General features: G+C 54.2%; 11 protein-coding genes across 11 annotated transcripts; 5 read left to right on the top strand and 6 right to left on the bottom strand.

Annotated features, from left to right (window-relative positions):
• Positions 1–81: 81 nt before the first annotated feature.
• CMQ_7669 (short chain dehydrogenase reductase) lies at positions 82–1,231 on the bottom strand (the record flags this gene model as incomplete). Its single annotated transcript, XM_014314674.1, has 4 exons — positions 82–577; positions 632–721; positions 779–854; positions 913–1,231. The coding sequence occupies 4 exons, from the start codon at positions 1,229–1,231 to the stop codon at positions 82–84; spliced, it is 981 nt and encodes a 326-aa protein (XP_014170149.1).
• Positions 1,232–1,443: 212 nt separating this feature from the next.
• CMQ_7186 (aldehyde dehydrogenase) lies at positions 1,444–2,952 on the top strand (the record flags this gene model as incomplete). The annotated part of the gene is made up of 3 exons (XM_014314191.1): positions 1,444–2,464; positions 2,518–2,661; positions 2,714–2,952. The coding sequence occupies 3 exons, from the start codon at positions 1,444–1,446 to the stop codon at positions 2,950–2,952; spliced, it is 1,404 nt and encodes a 467-aa protein (XP_014169666.1).
• Positions 2,953–3,897: 945 nt separating this feature from the next.
• CMQ_7342 (uncharacterized protein) lies at positions 3,898–5,583 on the top strand (the record flags this gene model as incomplete). The annotated part of the gene is made up of 1 exon (XM_014314347.1): positions 3,898–5,583. One exon carries the CDS (start codon positions 3,898–3,900, stop codon positions 5,581–5,583), a length of 1,686 nt encoding a protein of 561 aa, XP_014169822.1.
• Positions 5,584–5,639: 56 nt separating this feature from the next.
• Positions 5,640–6,860, bottom strand: CMQ_7419 (caib baif family enzyme; the record flags this gene model as incomplete). The annotated part of the gene is made up of 1 exon (XM_014314424.1): positions 5,640–6,860. One exon carries the CDS (start codon positions 6,858–6,860, stop codon positions 5,640–5,642), a length of 1,221 nt encoding a protein of 406 aa, XP_014169899.1.
• Positions 6,861–7,594: 734 nt separating this feature from the next.
• CMQ_7548 (duf1446 domain containing protein) lies at positions 7,595–9,693 on the top strand (the record flags this gene model as incomplete). The annotated part of the gene is made up of 6 exons (XM_014314553.1): positions 7,595–7,733; positions 7,786–8,280; positions 8,331–8,524; positions 8,592–8,665; positions 8,733–9,577; positions 9,641–9,693. The coding sequence occupies 6 exons, from the start codon at positions 7,595–7,597 to the stop codon at positions 9,691–9,693; spliced, it is 1,800 nt and encodes a 599-aa protein (XP_014170028.1).
• Positions 9,694–10,417: 724 nt separating this feature from the next.
• Positions 10,418–11,989, bottom strand: CMQ_7114 (aldehyde dehydrogenase; the record flags this gene model as incomplete). The annotated part of the gene is made up of 4 exons (XM_014314119.1): positions 10,418–10,516; positions 10,580–11,520; positions 11,582–11,879; positions 11,930–11,989. The coding sequence occupies 4 exons, from the start codon at positions 11,987–11,989 to the stop codon at positions 10,418–10,420; spliced, it is 1,398 nt and encodes a 465-aa protein (XP_014169594.1).
• A 372-nt stretch (positions 11,990–12,361) lies between these two features.
• CMQ_7624 (alcohol dehydrogenase) lies at positions 12,362–13,511 on the top strand (the record flags this gene model as incomplete). Its single annotated transcript, XM_014314629.1, has 3 exons — positions 12,362–12,376; positions 12,473–13,250; positions 13,309–13,511. The coding sequence occupies 3 exons, from the start codon at positions 12,362–12,364 to the stop codon at positions 13,509–13,511; spliced, it is 996 nt and encodes a 331-aa protein (XP_014170104.1).
• Positions 13,512–13,690: 179 nt separating this feature from the next.
• CMQ_7099 (alpha beta hydrolase fold protein) lies at positions 13,691–14,916 on the bottom strand (the record flags this gene model as incomplete). The annotated part of the gene is made up of 2 exons (XM_014314104.1): positions 13,691–14,666; positions 14,729–14,916. The coding sequence occupies 2 exons, from the start codon at positions 14,914–14,916 to the stop codon at positions 13,691–13,693; spliced, it is 1,164 nt and encodes a 387-aa protein (XP_014169579.1).
• Positions 14,917–15,543: 627 nt separating this feature from the next.
• Positions 15,544–17,389, top strand: CMQ_7506 (trichothecene efflux pump; the record flags this gene model as incomplete). Its single annotated transcript, XM_014314511.1, has 2 exons — positions 15,544–16,147; positions 16,224–17,389. The coding sequence occupies 2 exons, from the start codon at positions 15,544–15,546 to the stop codon at positions 17,387–17,389; spliced, it is 1,770 nt and encodes a 589-aa protein (XP_014169986.1).
• A 480-nt stretch (positions 17,390–17,869) lies between these two features.
• On the bottom strand, positions 17,870–18,196 carry CMQ_7073 (uncharacterized protein; the record flags this gene model as incomplete). Its single annotated transcript, XM_014314078.1, has 1 exon — positions 17,870–18,196. The coding sequence occupies one exon, from the start codon at positions 18,194–18,196 to the stop codon at positions 17,870–17,872; it is 327 nt and encodes a 108-aa protein (XP_014169553.1).
• A 1,549-nt stretch (positions 18,197–19,745) lies between these two features.
• On the bottom strand, positions 19,746–21,812 carry CMQ_7196 (uncharacterized protein; the record flags this gene model as incomplete). The annotated part of the gene is made up of 2 exons (XM_014314201.1): positions 19,746–21,494; positions 21,564–21,812. The coding sequence occupies 2 exons, from the start codon at positions 21,810–21,812 to the stop codon at positions 19,746–19,748; spliced, it is 1,998 nt and encodes a 665-aa protein (XP_014169676.1).
• Positions 21,813–22,571: the final 759 nt, after the last annotated feature.

Raw genomic sequence — 22,571 nt, 5'->3', positions numbered from 1 at the left:
AGAGACAAACGAGCGTTTCCCGGGCGATCGGAAAACTTTGTAAGATTCAGTAGGTATCCAGCAAGAGAAACGACCCCCAGTTCACTGCCCCTTCATGGGATCGTGTGGATGCAGATCTGTGAAAACGCCGACACTAGCCGTCTGCATCGCCACCCGTATCCAATCTGGCAGAGCTCGCACGATGGACAAGACAGACGCGGAACGTGGCACGATAGTATGCTTGGACCTACCGCCGTGGAGTATGTCGGCAATCAGGGCGCCCAGGTCTTCCGGTCGCAGGGCTTTCATACCCAACCCCAGCTTGATGCCGCTGAACATCTTCGTGTCGACGGCGCTGGGCGAGACGCACGAGACGCGGACCGAGGGCGCCTTGTAGATATTCTTCACTTCGGCATGGAGACCCTCGTAGATGGCAATGGCGGCCGCCTTGGTGGCCGAATAATCGGTAAGGCCTGGTGTGGCCACATAGCCCGTCTGGGAGGCCACGATCAGCAGGTGGCCATGATTCTTACTGATCATATTGGGCAGAAAGGTCTTGGCCGTCCAGAGCATTGCCAGGTTGTTGACGGAAAAGGTGCTGGAAAGAAGAGTCAGCACCGATGGGAATGTCAGATTTGCGGACGGAACATACAGCTCAATGTCCCTCTGGGAGGCTGCCAAGATCGGCTTGCCGCGACAGATCCCCGCATTCGCTACAACCACAGTAGGATCACCAAGGTCTCTGGGTAGAGAGTATGTTAGCGGCAGCTAAAAGCAGCTGGGAGTAAATATGGCTTACTTTCGGATGCGTGTCGCCATTGCCTGCAACTCGTCGTAGTTGGTCAGGTCGCACTTGTAGTAGTATACGTTGGGGCCTGCATTTTGTCAGCGGTCTCGCTGCCTTGTATTCGTGTTTTGACGTTTCGCGCGCACTCTTCGGGTACGACAGCGGGAGCACGTCGAGGACGACCACTCTGGACCCCCGGGCTGCCAGTGTTTTGACTATTTCGGCACCAATGCCACCAGAACCTCCTGTGACGACGATGATTTCACGCATCCAATCAAACTCTGCCAGTGCATTGCCATTGTTCAGCGCCCTGTCAGTCAGCCAGCGGTTGAAGAGCCAGCCGAGACCCAGAGCCCCGGCCAAGAAGCTGCCTGGAGGGAGCGCATCGGTGAAGTTGCGAGCTGTGGTGCATGCTGCCCGGATAGCCTCGTTGTCCCAAGTGGAAGTGATGTTGAGAGATTCCATGTCGAACAGGCATTGCGGACTGTTGCATATACGGCTGTAGCAGTGAGGAGCTAAGAGAACGTGCCTTTATACTGCATGCATGGCTGCGTGTCAGATTAATCTGACAGACCCCCACTCGATCAAGGATCTGACCCGACATACGCTTGTATTAAAGGACAACCAGAATTCCCCGCTTGCTCTTCCGCTTGTATGAGCAAGAAAACACAAATACAATGGCGATCTCTGAGGAAGCAAAGTCACTGGCGGCATTTGAGCCGTCCGCCTTTGGCGCAATCCATGCAGAGTTGCAGGCGACTTTCAGCTCGGGCAAGACCAAGGCGATTGCCTGGCGGAAGTGGCAGCTCAAGCAGTTCTGGTGGATGGTCGAGGACAACGAGCAGGCCATACTGGATGCTCTGGCGGCCGACCTGGGACGCCACGAGATGGAAGGTCGGGCGGCCGACCTGTTGGGTCTCAAGAGCGACATCCTCGAGCACCTCGGGCATGTGGACGAGTGGGCGGCGACGACGCGTGTGGCCGACGCGGGCCTGCTCTTTGGCGGCCTCGGGCGTGCACGTCTGCGCAAAGAGCCGGTCGGTGTGGTCCTCGTGATCGGGGCATGGAACTTTCCCTTTTTGCTGACGCTGCAGCCGGTGATAGCAGCCATTGCAGCCGGCTGTTGCGTCGTGATGAAGCCGTCCGAGCTGGCGCCGGCATCAGAGCGCGTCATGGCCGACCTGGTGCACCGCTACCTCGACCGATCGGCTGTGCGGCTGGTCCGAGGAGGCCCTGAAGAGACTACTGCCGTCCTGCAGCGGCGGTTCGACCACATCTTCTTTACTGGCTCGTCCACGATCGCCCGCTTCGTCACCGCCGCTGCTGCTCGACACCTCACGCCCACGACGCTCGAGCTTGGCGGCCAGTGTCCGGCCATCGTTGCCCAGACGGCCGACGTCGATCTCGCTGCCCGGCGCATCGCCTACGCCAAGTTCCTCAACGCCGGCCAGATCTGCCTCTCGGTCAACCACGTGCTCGTGCACCCGGCCGTCCATCACGCCTTTCTCGCCCGCCTCGAGCACTGGACCCGCACGTTCGCCGCCTCTGGCCACATGTGCCGCATCATCTCAGACCGACACTACGACCGGCTCGCGCGCATCCTCGACAGCACGCAGGGAACGGTCATCCGCACGGCCGAAAGCTCGAGAGAAGAGCGAAGACTGGCGTCTGCCATCGTCTCCAACGTGACCATGTCTGGTGTGCACATTCGCCACCTCTGCCGGAACTCCTGCTTGCTAACACAATCACAGATCCGGTCATGAGCGAAGAACTGTTTGGCCCTATATGCCCCGTGTTGAAGACCGATACCGTAGATGCGATTGCCGCCGTCAATAGCCTTCCACGACCTCTGGGCCTGTATATTTTCAGCGCGGACAAGGCGGAAATCGAGACAAGTAAGGTGACCGGGAGATCACAGACGTCCACTTGCACTAACACCGAGAAAAGTCCAGAACCAGACGCTTTCCGGTGGTCGACCATCAACGATGCCACTATGCACGCCGGATGTCCAGGGGCTCCCTTTGGCGGTGTTGGGGAATCTGGAATGGGCTATTACCATGGCAAGTACGGCTTTCTGGCCTTTACACACCTACGTACCGTGGTTGAGCTGCCTACCTATCTGGACAGGGTCCTGTCGTTTCGTTATCCGCCCTACAACACACGCAACAAGAGCTATGTTGCCGTGAAAAATACGCTTGGCTTTCGGAGGGGTGAGACAATGCACGACCAGAAGTCCGGGACATCTTGGGACCTTGTCAGCCTTATCCGACGTGGCGTTGTAATGGCGGGCATGGTTGGTTGTGTCCTGTACTGGCTGGATGACATTCAGACCGCTAAGCTGGTCGTACGTAGGAAGGTGTTGGGCCTAGCTTAGTGCTCCCCTGAAGTGGAGCGTAGCACGGTAGAACGGGAATAGCACTCCACTTACGAAGTACATAAGCAAACAAAGGCCACATATGTACATCGCCTTTGTGCCATAGCTGACACTGTGTTTCTGGAGTGTACAAAGTGTCACCTTTTTCTGACAGTGTGTAGTTCCGCTTGGTTCTCCTTTTCCCCCCGGCCCACGGGAAACTTGCAAGTCACGTCAATAGTACCGTGACAGGTCAGAGTAGACATACGGAGAAAATACAACTTTGCTAAGATCTCTTTCTGTGGTTTTCTCATATGGCCTCGTTTTGGCAAATTGACAACGATGCAGAAACAAATTGACGTCTTGCCTAGCAGTTCGACTAAGAGTGTGAGGGGAAAAGAAGGCCTGTAGTAGTCCTAAATCCTTGCTGCAGCTGGCAAAGAGCTAACACTATCGAACCAGATGTCTTTCTGCTGGAACAGATACCGCCTCATGTGGGCATCGGCTCGCATCGCCATCTCGTCCAGGCCCGCACTCTGGTCGTCTGGCTCACACTTGCGGGCATCGGTGTGACGACCTTCTACCAAGGCCATGTGAACCTGGACGTCCGCATCCGAGCAGCCGGTCTGAGTCTGGCTTTCCCTGGGGCAGGCTACATCGCCAGTGCCAACCCGATGGGACTGGTCCTGTTCATCTTGACGTGGGCGCTGGTTCCTTTTACACTTCTTGCGGTATGACGGCATCTCGTTCACGTGGGCTCGTTCTGTTCGCTGACCAGATGCTCGCCCAGTGGTTTGGTGCCGGTGCTCTCTCCGTTCCCCTGCTCCTTTGGGCCGGGTCGATTCCAGGCGCTTATCTTGCGACAGGCGACCGCATCTGGCCGAAGGCTGGTGTGGTGGCAGCAGCCCTTCTCCTGGTCCTATTTCTATATGCCAACCGAACGGCGGCCGCATCCCGGCGCCACGGTATCGAGCAGAGGACCGCTCGCAACGCCATGATCGAGAGCAGCCTCGGCGATATTGATGCACGGTTCACAGCCGCGTCTTCGCGAGGAGGTGGCCGTGAGCTGGACCTCGCCACGCTCCGACATCTGCAGCACAGCTTCGACATGGCCCTGCAGCCGCCCTCAGACTGGTCCTGGTTCACGCGGATCGACCAGTTCCAAACGTCGGCGCTGCGTTACCAGGTCTACGAGATCATGTATGCCTTGGGCACGTACCAGGGCATCTACACGCCCAACGCCCATGCTTACGTCAGCGAGGCTTTTCGCCGCATCATCGCACGGTCGCTGACACCCGACGTGCTCGGGTTCTGGAAGTGGGAGTCGCTGCTCGGCCGCTTCAGCGCCGACTTCGACCCAGTCCTCCACGACAACATCATGGTGACCGGCTTCCTGCTGCAGGGCCTGATGCTGTACACCGCCAACACGGGGGACGAGCGATACTGCCGCAAGAACAGCGTGCGCTTTCAGGTGACGAGCGACAGGACCTATGCCTACGACCTGCACTCGATCCGCGACAGCGTCCTGCATCAGTGGCAGGCGAGCCCATTCTGCCTCTTTGCCTGCGAACCCAACTGGATCTACACGCCCTGCAACTTCCAGGGCCTCACAGGCTCCCGTCTGTACGATCGCTATTTTGGGAGCTCCGGCACAGATGTTCTCATGCCTGTCTTCGAGGAGTCGCTCTGCCGCAACTTTTCCGAGACCAACGGCAGTATCCTGCCGATCCGCTCCGAACTGACCGGCTTCACCATTCCCGGCCTCTGTGGTGCCCTGGGCGATCTCACCGTCGTCATGTTCGCCCGTGGCACCATCAACCACCTCTCCCGCCGGTTCTGGGCCATCTTTCTCGGCGAGAAAGTCGTCTTTGACCGCGAGACCGGCCAGCTGTCCCTTACCGGCCTCGTCGGCGCCGACAAGATGGATGCCGGCAACTATACGCCCTCTGACTACGCCATCTACCCGCATCTGGCGCAAGCCGCTGGCGAGTACGGCGACAAAGACTTGCGGGCAGCAGCCCTGAAGAAATGCTACGACGGCTTCGGCCAGATCACCACGCCCACCGGCGCTACCTGCTTGGATCCTGCCAAGGCATCGACCGCTACGAACCTCTCGGTCCTTCGTGCTGAGCTGATGCAGGGTGGTGACTGGAGAGACCTGATCACAAAGGGCCCGCCGCCGACTGCTCTGTCTGGCCCTATCCTCTCACATGCCCCCTATCCAGGAGTCCTGATTGCAAAGGCATACTCAAACGACTCGGTCGACCTGGACATGGTTCTGTATCCATCTGGAGACAGTGGGACCTTTTCCTTGACTGTCTCGCGTCTTCAACCCGGCAAGACATACAGCTTTCCAACCGAGACAACCGTTGCCGATGAGATGGGCGATGCAACCTTTTCTGTCCTTGTCAATGGCAGGACACACGTACACTTGGTCTTGACCGACGCAGAAGATACAGAATGACTAATTTGTAACAGCTACTAGCAGTATATATGGACTAAATGCATTGTACCACCTATTCAAGGCCACTCTGGCGCATACGCTCCAAGGAAGCAGCTTCCGACATCGTATCCAAGGCGAGTTGCATCGTAGGTGGCAGCGGACAATACATACGTCAGTGTCTCCGGTGTACCGTCGTCGCCACTGAGATTGCTGACTATGTGGCTAAAGTATTCCGGCTTGAACAGCTGCGGCACCGACCCGTACATGCTCCTCAGAACCTTGCCTGTCAGTCGCGTCATGTCGTCAAAGTGGCGCGGCCCGAACTGAGGATGCAGCGCTCGAAGATGCCTCTGCACTGCCGGAGTATGAGCCCCTAGCTGAAGCAGGAACTGATTGTACTGGTTCAGAGACACGTCGACCGTGTAGGAGCCGCCCTCGGTCGCACGCCTGTCGACTGCAGCCATGATGCCGATGAGGCCGGCGAGGCCGGTCTGGTAGTCGGAGTTGGGCAGCGGCGGCACGACGGGCTCATCGAGATCGAGAAACCGGCCCATGGCCCAGGCGACGCCCGTGACGCAGTCAGAGATCTGCTGCCAGCCAGCCCGGTGAGCCCAGGGACCGTGCCAGCCGTAGCAGTTCTCGCGCACGACCACGATGCCACGACCACGCCGTCGTGCCAGCGTGTGCAGATACGCGACGCCAAAGCCGAGCCGCTCCAGTGCTCCTGGCCGGTAGCCATCGAGAACGATGTCGGCGTCAGCGACCAGTCGACGAAGCGTCTCGCGACCGTCATCGCTCTTGAGGTCCAGGCTCACGTCGCGCTTCCCGAGGTTGCCATCCACCAACAGCGGGCCCATGTCGGGCTGAGAGGCGCACGAGACACGTATCACCGTGGCGCCAAAGAGGGCCGCCAGCTTGGCGATCGTCGGCGCCGCAATGACCCGCGAGATGTCCAGCAGCTTGAGGCCGTGTAGCGGTCTAGCCGTCCTGGCCTGCTCGTCCGTTTGAACGAGTGAATACGGCACCGGTGGCAGCGTATCCTTGTCGAACTGCTGCAGCAGGTACAGCCCGTCGTCGGCCGTGGCACGACCCTGCTCGCTGGCGCGGAACTCGGCCTCCGTGTAGCAGATGCTGCCGGCCTGGCGCCAGTACTCATTCGCCTCAGCGTCGAGCCAGTCCGAGTCCAGCTTACGCATTGTGGAGATGTATGCCTGCACGATGCTGTCTTCACCCTTGGCGGTCAGGTCGCTGTCCGTCTTCGGAAGGCCTACCATGGCCAAGGATTTGTCGGCATTCATGCTGCCATGCAGATGAAAGAAGCGTCCGTCTCGAGTGGGATAGATATTGGTACAGAGACGTCGATATGGGTCTGACATCCGGCCCAGATCATACCTTTGACAGCGTGACAGAATGCTCGGATCACTGATGGGCTTTCCGGAAACACGAGCCAGAGCGCAGGACGCGAGAAACAAGCTAGCTTTGTCAGTGTTGATATGTACGTTCTGCGTCATGCCTAGGCGGTCTTTGACAATGGCGCTACCAAACGTGGCCGCGAGAGCCCACAAGGCTGAGCTTGACTCAGTGATTTTGAATGGCACCGGCAAATACGGCGTATCCACGGTGCCCAACGCATCAAAGAATGTATGGTGTGCCAGTTCAGAGACCTTGGGAGGCAGTTGGAGCCGTGCATCCGTGAGAAGGATGTCGCGAAAGATTCGCTCAGATTCCCGTCGTAGGGAGTAGTTTTCTTCAGAAGCCATTTCATACATACGCAACTTGCACAGGCAGCCTGAAGACACCAAACTTCGTCACGAGAAAAACAATTGTGTACTCGTTTATACGTGTTTTCTCCAGCCGAAAGCAGCCCTTCAGCCACACCCCGCAAATGGGGGTAATGTCAGAAAAGCATGACAAGTTGGGGCTGGATTCGGCAGCACGTGTGGAACTGGAAGTCCTTTGGTGGGGAGATCATATATAGCTTGCATGAAGGAACAAAATCACGTTCACTCATCGCAAACACAACTCAGTCAACATGGCCACAGAACAGCGCCCTGTAACGATTGCTAACACTAGCGGAGCCACAGGAGATGGACCCCTTGCACTTCGCCGTGTCGTCCGAGAAGGACCGGTCGATGTCGTGACGGCCGATTACCTGGCCGAGGTCAATATTGGTCAGTAGGTTTTTTTATGCAGTGGCACGTGACTTTAATAACCGAGGAGCAGCCTGGCTTGCCCTAGAAAAAAAGCAGGACCCGAACAAGGGCTACGAGAAAAGTTTCCTCCGGCAGCTAGATCGAGACACAGCCCATATCGTTGCGGAGAAGGGCATCAAGATCATCCACAATGGCGGGGCACTCAACCCCAAAGGTCTCGCCCACGAGGTTGAGAAGCTTCTGCAGTCGTATGACATCACGACGCTGAAAATAGCCTACGTCGAGGGTGACAATGTTATCGGGAAGCTGGAGACCCTTCAAAAGCCGGGCTATGCTCCCCATCTGGACGTCCAAGGCCGCGATCTCTCTCATGTCGAAAAGCCGGTCCTCAGCGCGAACGCTTACGTGGGAATGGGCGGCATTGTTGCTGCCCTCAAGATGGGCGCAGATATCATCATCTCAGGCCGCTGTTGTGACGCCAGTCCCGTCATGGCTGCTGCAGCCTGGTGGCGTGGCTGGAAAGAGACGGACTATGATAGGCTGTCTGGGGCGCTGCTTGCAGGCCGTAAGTTACCCTTCCATCAGCAACTAGCATTTGTGTATGCTGACCTGCAGACTGCATCGAATGCGGTTGCTATGCTACCGGGGGCAACTTTTCCGGCTTCAAGTCCATCCCGCATAACTGGAACCAGGGCTTTCCCATTGCCGATATTGCCGCTGACGGCACGTTTGATATCTCTCTCCAAGAAGGTGCCCATGGTCTCGTCAGCAGAGACACTATCACAGCCCAGCTTGTGTATGAGATTCAGGTAGCCAATCTTGCAAAAAAAAATAAGGTTCAAATTCTGGAGAGCAATTTCTCACATCAATTGATAGGGCCCGTTTTACCTCAACCCGGATGTAGTCGCAGACATTCGTGATGTCCAAATTCACCCCAAGGGGAAAAATAGGTCCGACAATCCACTCTACACTCCCCGTCTTTTCTTTTTATATGCGTACTAACCGGTTACCCCAAAGAGTCTCCGTCTCGGGCATCCATGGCACGCCACCACCGCCCACCACCAAACTGGCCATCTGCACCAGTTCCGGCTTCCAGCTAGAGTACTACATGTTTGCCGCAGGCCTGGATATTGCGGAGAAGCTCTCTGACCTCCGATCGGTTCTTGACGAGGTCGTGCCCAATCGCAAAGACTACACCGTCCTCCGAGTCGACCAGTACGGCACGCCGCAGCCAAATGCGTCTAGCCAGGCCCTGGCGACCTGCATGTTCCGCATTTTTGCCCAGGCAGAGAAGGTAGAGACCCTCAGCACGCTCCGGCAGGCTATTGGAGGCTACGGTCTCGGCGGCTTCTGTGGCCAGCACGGCTGCATGGACTTCCGCATGCTGACACCGCGGCCTTTTGTGAGCTACGAGCCGTTCCGCGTTCCTTACTCTGATGCCGAGATACGGGTGACCATGGGCAGTCGCACAGAGTCGGTCACCGTGCCACACAAGACACAGATCTTTGGTGGACAGGTCAGCTACGACTCACAAGACAATTATGCTCGGGCTTCATTTGGCACCACTGTTCCCGCGCCCTTGGGCTCCAGAGTTCATGCACGATCCGGCGACAAGGGCTCTAATGCTAATGTGGGATTCTGGGTTCTGCAAGACGACGAGTACGCTTGGCTTCGATCGTTTCTCTCTATTGAGCGACTCAAGAATCTGCTTGGCGACGACTATCATGAAAGCTACACGATTGAACGCTTCGAGATCCCCCACCTCCGTTGTGTCCATTTTCTGGTAATCGGGGTGCTGGAAGGCGGTATCAGCTCTTCGTACAAGCTCGACGGGTTGGCTAAAAGCTTTGGCGAGTTCCTCCGTACGTAAACCTACATCCTCCTGCATGACATGGCAGAGTTTCACTGACTCAAGTTGAATATAGGGTTCAGAGAGGTGGACATGCCGAAGAGTTTTCTCAATAGGGGACGGCTCTAAAACACTGGACGGGTGGGAAACGTCCCTGTTGCCACTTTACTTCAAATAGTATCTGAATAAACTTATCAACCTGACTTCACATTGTGGATTTCCCCGAGGTCACCTGACTTGACCTCGGCCGCCGAAATTACTAGATAAGACGAAGCCCTGATCTGCGCGCATACTGCGCACAGTCTGGTCTTCAATGAGTCAACCACCGAACGAAATACCATCACTAGATCTTCTGAAGGCCTTAGAGCTTACTACGATACGTGCAACCGGTCCGGACGAATATCCCACAAGGATTACCGTACGGGTCTTACACTGGTGATCACGCAGAACGTGCGTGACAGACTAGTGGTGCACGGAGTAGAAGCCACAAGGGCTTCGTCTTATCTAGTGATTTCGGCGGCCGAGGTCACCTGACTTGACCTCGGCCGCCGAAATTACTAGATAAGACGAAGCCCTGATCTGCGCGCATACTGCGCACAGTCTGGTCTTCAATGAGTCAACCACCGAACGAAATACCATCACTAGATCTTCTGAAGGCCTTAGAGCTTACTACGATACGTGCAACCGGTCCGGACGAATATCCCACAAGGATTACCGTACGGGTCTTACACTGGTGATCACGCAGAACGTGCGTGACAGACTAGTGGTGCACGGAGTAGAAGCCACAACATCATACTGCGACACAAACTATTAGTGTTGTCACGTGATATACTACTAGACGCCGAATATTGACTTACTTGATCCATATCGACTTTGGCTCCGTGTAGTGTCGCAGTGCATACTCACCTAGCTCCCTGCCGATGCCACTGCTCCCGAAGCCGCCCATGGGGACCTGAGGGCCAACTACAGCGGCACAATTGACCCCGACTGTTCCAGCTCGCAGCCTGGCACTCACTCGGAGGGCACGTTTGGTCGTTTCCGTGTAGACGGACCCTGCAAGGCCGTACTCTGTATCGTTTCCCATCGTGATGGCTTCCTCTTCCGTCTTGAATGTCTTGACGCACAGGACGGGACCAAATACTTCTTCTCGGTAGATGGGATCATCATCCTTGGGGTTCAGGAAGATAGTTGGCGCGACGTAATAGCCCGCCGTGCTCTTCTCGTCCTCGATGCCTCCAGTGATCAGCTGCGATGTATTCTGTCCAGAGCGGATGTATCTCTGAACTTTCTCGTACTGGAGCTTGTCAACCAGCGGCCCATATGTGGTGGACTTGTCCTGCGGGTCAGCGCCCAGGGTTGTCGCGATGGCCTCAAACTGGGATTTGATGCGCTTCAGGAACTCTTCAGCGATGCTTTCCTGCAGCAGCAGCCGCGATGTGGCAGCGCACACCTGCCCTGAATTTGCCGTGATGCTTAAAACACACCAGAAGAGAGCGGTGTCGAGATTGGCGTCGTCAAAGACGATGCCGGGGCTCTTGCCACCAAGTTCCAGCGTAACCCGTTTGAGGTTGCTGCGTGTGGCAGCCTCTTGGATCTTGCGCCCGGTGACGCCGGATCCGGTGAAACTGATCTTCTGGATGTCCATGTGGCTACTCAGATGCGCTCCAATCTCGCCGCCTCCAGCAAGAATCTGGAAGACGCCGGGTGGAAAGCCTGCGGCTTGGATCAGATAGCTGGCAGCCATCGTGCCAAGCGGTGACTTTTCCGACGGCTTGATCAGCACCACATTTCCGCAGGCCAGTGCAGGGGCCGATTTCCACGACAGAAAGTGCAAAGAGCCGTTCCAAGCCGTGATTCCAGCACACACGCCGAGCGGTTCGTGCCGCACAATCTTGTAGAATCCGTCGTCAGCCACGTACGCGTCTCCCTTGATCTTGTCTGCCCATCCTGCATAATCTACATAAATTAGGTTTTAGCGTCGAGAGCATGAGAAAATGAACCGGAGGACCTTTCTCACATCTGTAGACGGCTGAAACCCTGGGTATCTCAGCGACGACCTGTCCAAGCGGTCTTCCGGAGCAGATGCTCTCAAAGTACCCAATGGCTTCTGCGTATTCATCCAGAAGATCTGCAAACTTATTCAGACAAAGAGCTCGCTGTGCTCCAGAGTATGTAGCCCAGTCTCCGTTCATAGCCTTTTGGGCTTCTCCGACGGCCTGGTCAACATCTTCTGTCGAGACTCCATTTAGAGAAACAATAGAGCTGCCGTCTTTGGGATTGGAAAGCGACAGAGTAGGCCCATGGCCTTCGAAGGACTGATAAACGTCAGCCGCGCATCCATGCAGACACGATAAAGTCCCTCTACCTTGTTGCCAACAATGTGACGCGTCGGGAAGTCTCTGATGTTGAGAATTGTTCCTGCCATTGGTATAAAGTAAGACGAAACGCAGTCCGCTTTTAGTTTTGGTTGGAAATGGAAGCTCGTGTGTTTGCTTCTCTTCAAGTTGTGGCTGCTTCATCAAGAAACTTTCATTTCTCGAATCTCTCAGTCTCCACCCGATTATGTTAGTCTCCTGGAATTAGCCAGAAATATGATATGGATGGCTGTCATGTTTTTCTTACTCGGAATATTCTACAAAACCCCTCATCACCAGAATCGACTAGGTGCCATATGTCCGAGGCAAAAATGTCACAGGAACAAGTACAGAGGTAAAATGATGTTTTAAAGTTGATTTTCATGTCGGGACATTCCGCTTTTCAGGTCCAGCTATTTCCATCGAGCATTCAAAAACCAAGCATGACGGACGAAGACGTCACACAGCGGCAGAAGCTGATGAAGGCTGCTATGATACTCGAGGCAAGACGGCTCCTGCACCCCTGATCATCTCCATATTGACGTCTGCTGCAGTACAACTCCCCGTACACAATCGTGGACAACATCCCGGTGCCTGATCCGGGCCCGAACCAGATTCTTGTCCGCATCACGGCCTCGTCGCTCTGCATGAGCGATGTCATGGGCATCCGAGGCTACACGAACAGCCCATTGCCTTACTGCGGAGGCCACGAGCCAGTGGGCCTGGTAGAGCAGGTCGGCCCTGGCGTCTGTGGCTTCAAGTCTGGCGACCGCGTCGGCTTCATGCCGGCATCCCGCACATGTCAGGACTGTGCAGCCTGCCTCTCGGGCAACCACCGGTACTGTGCCGAAAAGGTGTCGGTTGGTTTCAGCGGACGCTACGGCGGGTTCTCGCAGTACTGCCTCTCGGATCCTCTGTCCACGGTCAAGGTCCCAGACGGCCTCTCGGACCAGGACGCAGCACCCTTATTCTGCGCCGGCGTCACCGCGTACGGTGCCGTAAAGAAGGCTGCCCGCAGACAGGTCGGCGGGTCCCTGGTCAACATTGTCGGCTCCGGCGGCGTGGGCCATCTGGCTATTATGTATGCCAAAGCCATGGGCTTCCGTGTGCATGCCTTTGATGTAGCTGCGGACAAGCTCGACCTGGCGCTGCAGTCGGGAGCCGATGCGGCCTTCAACTCGGCTACTACAGACCTGGCAAACGTCGAGAAGGCTGCATCAACGATTGTCATCAGTGGTGCCATCAAGGCTTATAGCTTTGCCATGAAGATCACCAACACGTGTGGTGCCGTGATTGCCGTTGGTGCGCCTCACGAGCCGTTCCCTTGCAATGGTACGGGACACCTCTTCTTATCTTCGTCTTCATAAACACTAATCAGAACAACTTGCAGTCACCGAGATGGTCTTGAGCGAACTCTCTCTCATTGCGACAAACCAAGGTACAAAGCAGGAACTCTCGGAAGCTGTGGCACTCGCTGCAGAGAAGGGAATCAAACCCGTCACCCAGACATGGCATATCGACGACATCAACGCGGCCATGGATGATATGCTGGCTGGAAAGGTGGCCGGAAGGATTGTATTTCGGATGTGGTAGAAATCATTGTGTGAACTGCATATCGTTTCATCCTACAAAGGAGTTGATATTGGAGTAGTGTTGGGGGCGCAAGACTTTATTCAACGAAAAATCGATATTCAAAGAACTTGTTAAAAGTAAACCAAATTACAACGTGACGTAAAACAAAAGAAATTGCACCAAAGCAGCGGTTGTATCCTCTAAAAAGCCCCTGTGGCGACAATGGCCTTGGCAATTCCGTCAGCACCAGCCATCACCCCCGTCCCGAACTCTTGCGCCAGGAATTTCTTCTCAAGCTGCACCGATTCCATCAGCTGCCAATCATGCGCTTCGCCGTCCTTGACGTCAAAATCAACCTTCCGTCCTGCAGCTCTGGCGACGGACACGAATCTCGAGATATTTTCCAGAAACATTTCCCCTCCTCCTGCAGATACCCACGTATACGATGGAAGAATATCTGCCAGGTCTTCCCGTCCACCCGCAAAGTCAAGGTACGTATGTACCTCAGAAATATCCGCTCCTCCTATCTCCATTGATGCCCACTGACGCAGCTTCCCGATTTCAAGAGCATCTGTGGTCGCCTTTGCAGCATAGCCTCGTTCGCTAAGAAGGCTCACCCACGGACTCATAAGGTAAAGACCCCGCCCCGGGTGTGTACGGTCACTCACTGCTGGAACCCTGGCTAGCGGACTCGCCATATGCGCCAAAAAAGAGAGACAAAGAGATCCCCCGGCCGAATCTCCTAATAAGGCCAATTTTGAAGTCGAGATACCCATTTCACCCACCAAGTACTCCCAGCATGCCACCATCTGTCGTAGCTGGCTGGGAAATGGACTCTCTGGGGCAAGAGAGTAGTCCAGAGCAAAGACAGCAACGGTCTGGCCCTCTGCCACGATTCTCTCGGCCACATGGAGAAGAAGGGTGGCGTACAAGCCCGGTTGGCCGATGACGTAACCCCCGCCGTGAGCGAACAATATGACCACATCAGCCGACGACGGCGCATTTGCGCTGTCCACGCTCTCAAACCCGGGCTTACAGAGCCATACACCACTAAGGTCCGGCCTGTCCACTTTTTCCACCAGCCGGGCGACGCGCTGGCCGTAGCGTTTGGAGGCCAGAATATGGTTGATGTCTGTGGGGCGTCGAAGAATCGAATTGGGCAGCCAACCTAGCATCCTAAGAAGTAGAAGATGTCAGAGTTGTACACAGAATTGCATTGCACTGAGAAGGTAGCGTACTTTCGCAAAAGAAAGATCTTGAATTCTTTTAACCGTGGCGTCGGTCTTGAGCGACGAAAAAATTGACCGAGGAGGAAGAAGATAGCCTGAAGCGACACGGCGCCTAGGGCTCCAAGGGTCTTGACGACATCGAGAAGCGAAATTCGTCCGAAACCAGGGTTCGGGTCATGTAGTGAAACGTGGGCCATAGCTATGGTAGTTGCTAAGCGCGGAGTGTAAGGTGATGGACAGCTCAAAACGACTATCACATAGAAGCCCAAATCCCGAGGACGGATGACAGGCGTCTGCCCTCGATCGAAATCTGAAAGGACGGATCCTTTCTTCCCCCATTATTCATCGGCATGGTTCCGCAATTTGCGCAACATGACCGGCACCGTCTGCTGGTCATAAAAGTATGACTGGGAGTAGTATATACAATTAGCTCCACTGTATAAGGTAAGGGGCCCACAACTGTAATCCCCGTGGAGAAGTGGAGAATCACACGCTCTTCGGACTCCGCTCTTATGTACTGCGCCCAAAGAAGGCATATCTGTGCAGTAGCGTACATCGTTACCAGCCAATGCATTACTCTCCAAATGACCAAAAACGGAAGAAGAGGCCCCGGACCAAGGGCTCGTTTAGACGCCCCTCTCCATAGAAGCCTGCAACAGGGCCAAGCCGGTGGCTCATGTTGGGTCTATGATGCGCAGAACGAGCCGATTATAAAGTCGAGTGCCGGCAGCCGGTTGTATGGTAAGTTACTGGATGTTGTGATGTTGTGAGCAGACCGTTCTTCTCAAGTCATTGGTAGTGTCAACCCAATTAGTAATCGAACGATGTCAGGACATAAGGACGGTGTGAATCGGGATGCCATTGGCTCAGCAGACGACAACATGAAGGAACAAACCAGGCCCGAGGCTGAAGAGGTGGAAAAAGCTGGTGCTGTAGATGGCAGCAGCTCCGAGACAGAGGACTCCGAGAACGAAGACTTTCGGATGACCTGGGCCAAGGGACTAGCCATGGCCTCGTTCCAGCTCGGCTATCTGTCCGATGTCTTTGTCCTGACCATGGCTTCCACGTTGCTGCAACAGATCAACCAGGACATTGGCCCCAGCAACGACTATGCGTGGATGGCCACGGCCCAAGTTCTCGGTGCGGCCGTCATGTCGCCGTCAGTCGGTCGGCTGAGCGATATCTTTGGTCGTCGGAACTTTCTCCTCGCCGGCAGCGTGGTCGCTGCCGTTGGCTGTGCCGTTGCAGCCACAGCCAAGCAGGTCAACACGGTCATCGGTGCCGGCGCCATCATCGGCGTCGGCAGCGCTATGCACCAGCTGGCATGGTCCTGCCTTGCCGAGCTCGTGCCCAAGAAGACCCGATTTCTCGCCCTCGGCATCTTCCAGGCCACGTTGGCCCCATCTTCGGCTTTCGCGCCCGTCATCGGTAAGACACGTCTGACTTTCTGTGCATTCTTCCTTGTTGCGTCCTGCAAGATGGAACACTGACCATCTTCTGGCAGCATACAGCTTCGTGGTGCATACAAAAGCCACCTGGCGTGGTGCATACTGGCTGCCCTTTTCTCTTGACGTTGCTGCCCTCGTGCTCGTCTTCATCTTCTACCGGCCGCAGAATCAATACATTCGCGTCCAGGGAAAGACCCAGCTGCAGCAGCTTCTGGGCCTCGACTGGGTCGGAAACTTCCTCCTCGTCTCCGGACTCGTGCTTCTTCTCATGGGCATCTCACTCGGCGGCTCGCGGTTTCCTTGGAAGTCGGCCGGAACCATTGCGCCTATCGTCATCGGCTTCATCTTGCTCATCGCTCTCGGTCTGTGGGAGACTTACGCTTCGCTAGAGTCGCCCATCTTCCCTCGCGCCGTCTTTTCCAACGTCCGCGGTTTCACCGTCATCATCATCGGCGTCTTTCTCATCGGAATGCTATACTATTCCACCGCAGTGCTATGGCCCCAGCAGATCATCTTCCTGTACACGGAGAACCTAATCACCTCCGGCTGGTATGCCTCGGCCATGGGCCTGGCAGGCTGTGTTGTCGGGCCGCTTGCAGGCTGGGCCTTTGCTAGAATAGGACATTCCCGACTGGTTCTCACGGCCACGATTGCTGTTTTGGCCGTCTGCTCTGGCGCACAGGCTATTGTCAGTCCCACATCAAACGTAGCATCCACGGTTCTTGTCGCCCTCGTTGGTATAGCCGTAGCTTCTGCTACCATTGCAACAACTACAATGATCCAAGTGGGCGTCTCTCATGAGTACATTGGCATTGCCACGGGTCTCGCCATCACCGCACGTAGCGTTGGTGGCTCAGTCGCCACGACAATCTATTCAACCGTCCTCAAGTCCCGTTTCACCACCAATCTCATCGATGACGCAGCGACTCCCTTGATACAGGCGGGTGTTGCGCCTTTATCTGTTGGTGGTATTATTGAGGCTTTGCTAGGAGGCTCGCCGGAAGCGCTTGTGGGCCTCTCGCCTGACATTATCGCCGTTGCCGAGACGGGAATCAAAAAGGCATTTGCACATGCTCTGCGAACTGTATACCTTGTTAGCATTGCGTTTGGGGTGGTTGGCGTTATTTGCGTGGCCTTTAGCGAAGATGTGAGCCATCTCATGACCAACGAAGTGGATGTTCGGCTTACGACAGAGCAACATAAAACACACAGCAAGGTTTAAAGAGGGAAATATTTGTCCCAAACTTTGGTAAATGAAACTTTGTCCCTAGTCCCATTACAGATATGTAATATTTTGTATATTGTGGTAAAAACCCATGTTTATGTGCCCGGCAATTGCATGGATTTCCTATTTTGCTTCGCTTTGACAAAATTATACCTTGTGTCTTGATGAGGTTGCGCTGACCTTAATCTAAATGACAGAGCGTCATGTGCAGAACAACCAAACAGTAGCTTAAAACTTGCATTCTGATAAATACCTAGTAAGTAAACTCTCTCACATCATTCCTTCAGAAGCGATAGAGCATGGCTTTGCTATGGAAACTGATGACCTGCCAACTGGCACGTTGTCGAGAGGTAGATGTTTTCGGGGCCTCAATATCTACCCTGGATCCCAGAACCTCTAAGCACGTTAGAATATCGGAAGCTATAGATCTTGTTCCAGTACACCCGTCGCTAACCCATGAACAATCAGAAACGCCTGTCACTGGTAGCCTTGGGCCACATGGCTGGTGCCAGCGAACTGGGTCTGTCTGTCGTATCGGTAGTTTGCGGGCCTCGCCGTTGGTGGAAATCGCGGCATGGGCGCTGTGTTGAGGACAAAATTACCAGCGACCCTGACGTCTGCCGGCGTGAAGTGTCTAGTCCTTGTCTGCGATAGCACTCTCGCCCTAGCCGCTTCCGTGGCAGCTGCCGCAGTTGCCGCAGCTTCCGCTGCTTGGGTTGCCTCCAGTATCGCCTGCTCTCTTTGTGCTGTACGCCGCGCGTCTCTTCGATCACGTCTTCCTCTTCTTCCTCTTCCAGTGTTCATCGTTGGTACTATCTGCTCTAGCGATGCCTCCATGTCACTTTCGTGTGTTGCGTATCGGGCAGAGGTCGCGTAGTGTTGTCGATGGTCATGTCGCCGATAGTGTCGATAGCAGCGGTTGTTTGTGACGCAGAAACAAACGATCATGAATATGACCACAAAAGCAACGACTCCTCCCAGAATAGCCCCGATTTCGGCTTGCGACATGCTCGATCCGCTGCTTGCGACGTGGAAGGAACGATGGAGTGTGGGTGGGCGATGAAAGAAGGACGGCTTGCCTCGTCGCTTCTGTTTGCTGGATGGGATGCAGCATATAACAGCATACAAACAAAAGCCAACATTGGGGTGAGTTGTCAGCAAAAATAATCAAATAAACAGGCATGATTCTGCGCCTAAGGGCGCAAGGCGCAAGAAATGCTGGTCGCCCTTTTGGCAGTTTGTGACCACATGGTGTCAAGAAATTAGTGGAAGAAAAAACCAGGCAATGTAGACATAACTATTTCCGGGGACGATAGGCAGGCTTGTGCACAGCGGCAACTTGCAGAACTAGACAGCAGCGAGCAGAAAGCAGCGAGCAGTGTTGTAGAAAGGCCGGCAGACTTTAGTCACATGCGGCCCATTACGGCGCCTTTGCAGCACAAGACTTCGCGATACCCACTCACACCCCCAAGCATCGTCTCACATGCGTCAACCCTGCCATTCTGCAATCGTATGCCTCAATAAAACCTGGACGCCTTCAATGATTACAGCCTTCCATTTTCAGACTATTCCCGAGCGCATTCTGCATCAGTTTCGCAGGCCTGACTCCGTACACTTTCACCCGCATAATATCTGAACCGAGGACCTTGGGCGGTGAGTGTGGGCAGAAACCGTTGCCTTTAGCGACGCGACCAGTCTACCCCGCAATCGTGGAATTTGCAATGCAGACGCGAATCACAACTACTGTCGCTCATATTTGGTCTTCGAACGGCATTTCTTTTCGAATCACCGATCTCAGGCTGTGTTTTTTTCTACTAAATATAAGACTTACAGGTTCACTCAGGTCCAGGCTGATGGCAGACTGTGTCGATCAGCCAACGCTTTGAAATCTGCTTTGAAGTTCGATGTACACCGTACGCTCTCCATTGATCAAAACCAGTCACGATATCCTTTCGAATCTTACTCGTGCACCGGCATTTTTTGGCGTCCGTCTAGCCACCGACCTATATATACATAAGGGACGTACGGTAGTACTGCCCGAAATGATCAACTACGGCAAAGCTCGCCCCGATGTCAATCATTTTCTCTTTCCTTTACGAAAAATGTTTCACTCCTTAGCAAGGAATACTTCTAACAAAGTCTATTTGCTTCAGGATAGTTCAAGCCCATTCACTGCACTCATCTCCTTCCTCGCCCCACTATCACCGATCTGCTCGCGGCGCAATCGTTCAAGCCATCCATGCCGGCTATCAAGCTGCTCGTCTCACAAAGCCCCGTCGTACTAGGGACTCTTCCGACACGCTTCATCAAGACCCAAGCATTCTCATCATCACATCACGCTGCGAAAGCCCAACTAACGACGGCCATTTTGTCCACCCTTTCGCCTCTCCACATTTGACTCACTGGTGGCGGCGAGGTCGAGAACATGCCCCAGTCCAGACAGGCCACGCGGACGTGTTTGGGTTTCGAGACTGGGGCGGTGCTGACTGCTACTGCTTCCCGGGGAGTCGCTGTCAATGATTTCGCGCATTGACCACCGCTTCTTCTTCGGCGAGAGTGATCTCCGCACATTGCGGCCGACCGACTTTGCCCAATTCCGTCCACGCCTGCGCAAGTTCGGAGACTCTGCGAGAACCTTCGCGGCATACAACATGTTTGCCTTGTGGATGTATGCCCCGACTTGATCCGCCAGGACTTCACAGTCCTCCTTAGACTTATTTGTTGCCACAATGGCAGCCGCCAAATAGTAGGCTGGGCGCCTAAAGGGTGGACCTTGGTCCTCATTGCCTCGTGTGATAAAACCTCGACGCAGCAGAGACATAAACATTTCTCCATGTCGTTCCTGGAAATCCGTTCTGCCGGATTTCCACAGACTTTCAAGAAATTCGAAAGAACGCCACATCAGGCAGGGCTCCCCGCCTGGCATGGGAAGGCGCAGTTGCCGAACTATGTCATCGGTCATCAAGGCAAAATCCCAGCGAAATTGGATCCAGCATATAATTTCTGCTGCCGGTGGGACATTGTCATCGCCACAGATCAGTCCTCTCAACGTGCCAGTAAAAAGCGGACCGTAACCTTTGTCGTCATCACCCGGGCAGGTCTCAAGGAACGCAGCAGCCAAGTCTATTGCCCTTGAATGCAACATGGCGAGTGTCACCCGATCTGTGATGTCTGAGTATGCTCCACCGGTCCGAACAATAACGTCTTCTGTAGCACTGTCCTCTGAAAGCATGGGGTTGTGGGGGTCTTGGTCTAGACGACTCGGAGCTCCCGAATAAGGACAAGATACCAGTTTGTCCCACCGGTCAGAGAAAAAGGCTAGAGGAATACCTGTCCGTTTCATCCATGCAGACTCCCAATCATCATTCTGTGCACTGAATGTCAAATGATGTGCAAAGGAAAAGCGTGTCTTAGTCCTCAGCGTGTCAACAACTTCGTGACAGAATGCATTGTATGAAAGAGTCTGTTCTTCCGTAGGTGTCTCGGGCTGTAGTGAACCAGATGTGGATAGTGACAGACACTTCAAACTCAGATCATCGGGATTCTCTGTGGCGCTGCCAGTTTCGACTAGAGGGCTCGCAACGCTAGTCAGGGTGCCGATCAGACTGCTAGCAAACACAGAGCCACAGTAGCGACCAATGCTTCCTGAGGCATTCCAGGAAATAGACTCGCTTGTTGCATCAGCAGCCGCCATGCTGGTATTGTTCAGGTCTGGGTGGACCACCCACCCGCCTGAATAGCAGGCCGATGTGATCAGAGTAACTCTTGCGCTGGGATTTAAGACGTCTTTTAGATCCTGAACCTCAAGTCCACGATGTTTGCTGTGTAGCATCATCCGGCTTGAGCCGGCTGGCGATTTCATTCTGTCCGCTTCCATACCATGACAAAACAGCATGAGAAGAAGGGGTGCATTGGTTTGGACGGCAAGTTCAGATGCGCGCTTCGCTTCCTTGATGAATTTCTCTTGCAAGTTGTCTTTGACAATAGTGACAGCTGTCAATTCTTTATTGTCCAGCAATTCATTACTCAAGACAACCTTCCGGTCTTTGAAGGGATTGCCGTGCAGATAGTTGCCGAACTTTTTCACGAGTATTCTAGGATCCTGCAGCCTTTATTAGAAAAAAAAACAAAAAAACATTGCGACCTAATTCGGAAGTAGGCCTCTACATACCACCTTAGTCAACCACACCTGGTGCTGTCCTAGGTTCTTGAAAATGTAGTTAAAAGCATAGAAATCACTTATGAACCACCCGTCTTGCTTTTGGTCGGAATCATCCAGAACCGGGCTCGTGGCCGCCACGATGATGGAATTGCTGTAGATGAAAGGGGGGCATAATGTAGCAAATGTTTCTGGAACATTGCCCGAGCGGCGTAGGTGCCCACCGGGCACCAGCTGCTGCTTGTCCAAGGTCCCTGACATTCTTCTTCAATAGCTTCGTTTATGGCAAAATTTCCAGCGATGTGAAGAAAGGCTTAGGGCGATAGATGTAGGAAATTTAAAACAGCCAGAAGACAAGAACGCCCAAGTTTCTGTGAGTCGTAAAGATACAGAAAGGTGAGAATTGAGGAAATATGGCACAGAGACGGGTTTCTTGTGATTTCGAAAAGCGTGACGTACAACGCGAAGAGTGAAAAAAGGTGAAGAGTAAAAAAAGGAAAAGGGAAAAAAAGTATCGAGGGACAAGGGCGAAAAGGGTAAAGAGAATAAGAAGAGTGAATAAGGTGAAAATTTGCAGGGACAAAGGACTCAGAGCAAGGGTAGTAACTGCCTAATAAGGCAATTGAATCACAGGTCATGGTTATTAGTCACTGCCTACCTAGCATCTGACTACTTAGTATTTCGATTCTATTGAAGTATACACAAAATTTATCACCCTTGTTCAAAACCATGTATTACACTGCCTCGACTCCCTTTTTATGTCGTAACCCCAAGAAGGGGCTATGCGATCATGGCCCAGATGCTCGTTGCCTCGTGCCGGTGTGGCTTCTACTCGGTGCACCACTAGTCTGTAAAGATGATACCTTCGCGTGATACCAGTATGAGGCCCGCACAGTAATCTCTGTGAGATATACGTCCTAGTCGTCCGCACGTCTTGTGGTAAGCTCTACCCGTGCCACGCCCCACCTAAAATGGTCACGAAAACGTGCACCACCATAGGTGGTGCTGGACAGATTTTAA

The sequence above is a fragment of the Grosmannia clavigera genome (assembly GCF_000143105.1).
Source record: "Grosmannia clavigera kw1407 unplaced genomic scaffold GCSC_173, whole genome shotgun sequence".
Taxonomy (NCBI): Eukaryota; Fungi; Ascomycota; class Sordariomycetes; order Ophiostomatales; family Ophiostomataceae; genus Leptographium; species Leptographium clavigerum.
The sequence above is the reverse complement of the archived record's forward strand: the minus strand, read 5'-3'. Positions and strand labels throughout refer to the sequence as shown.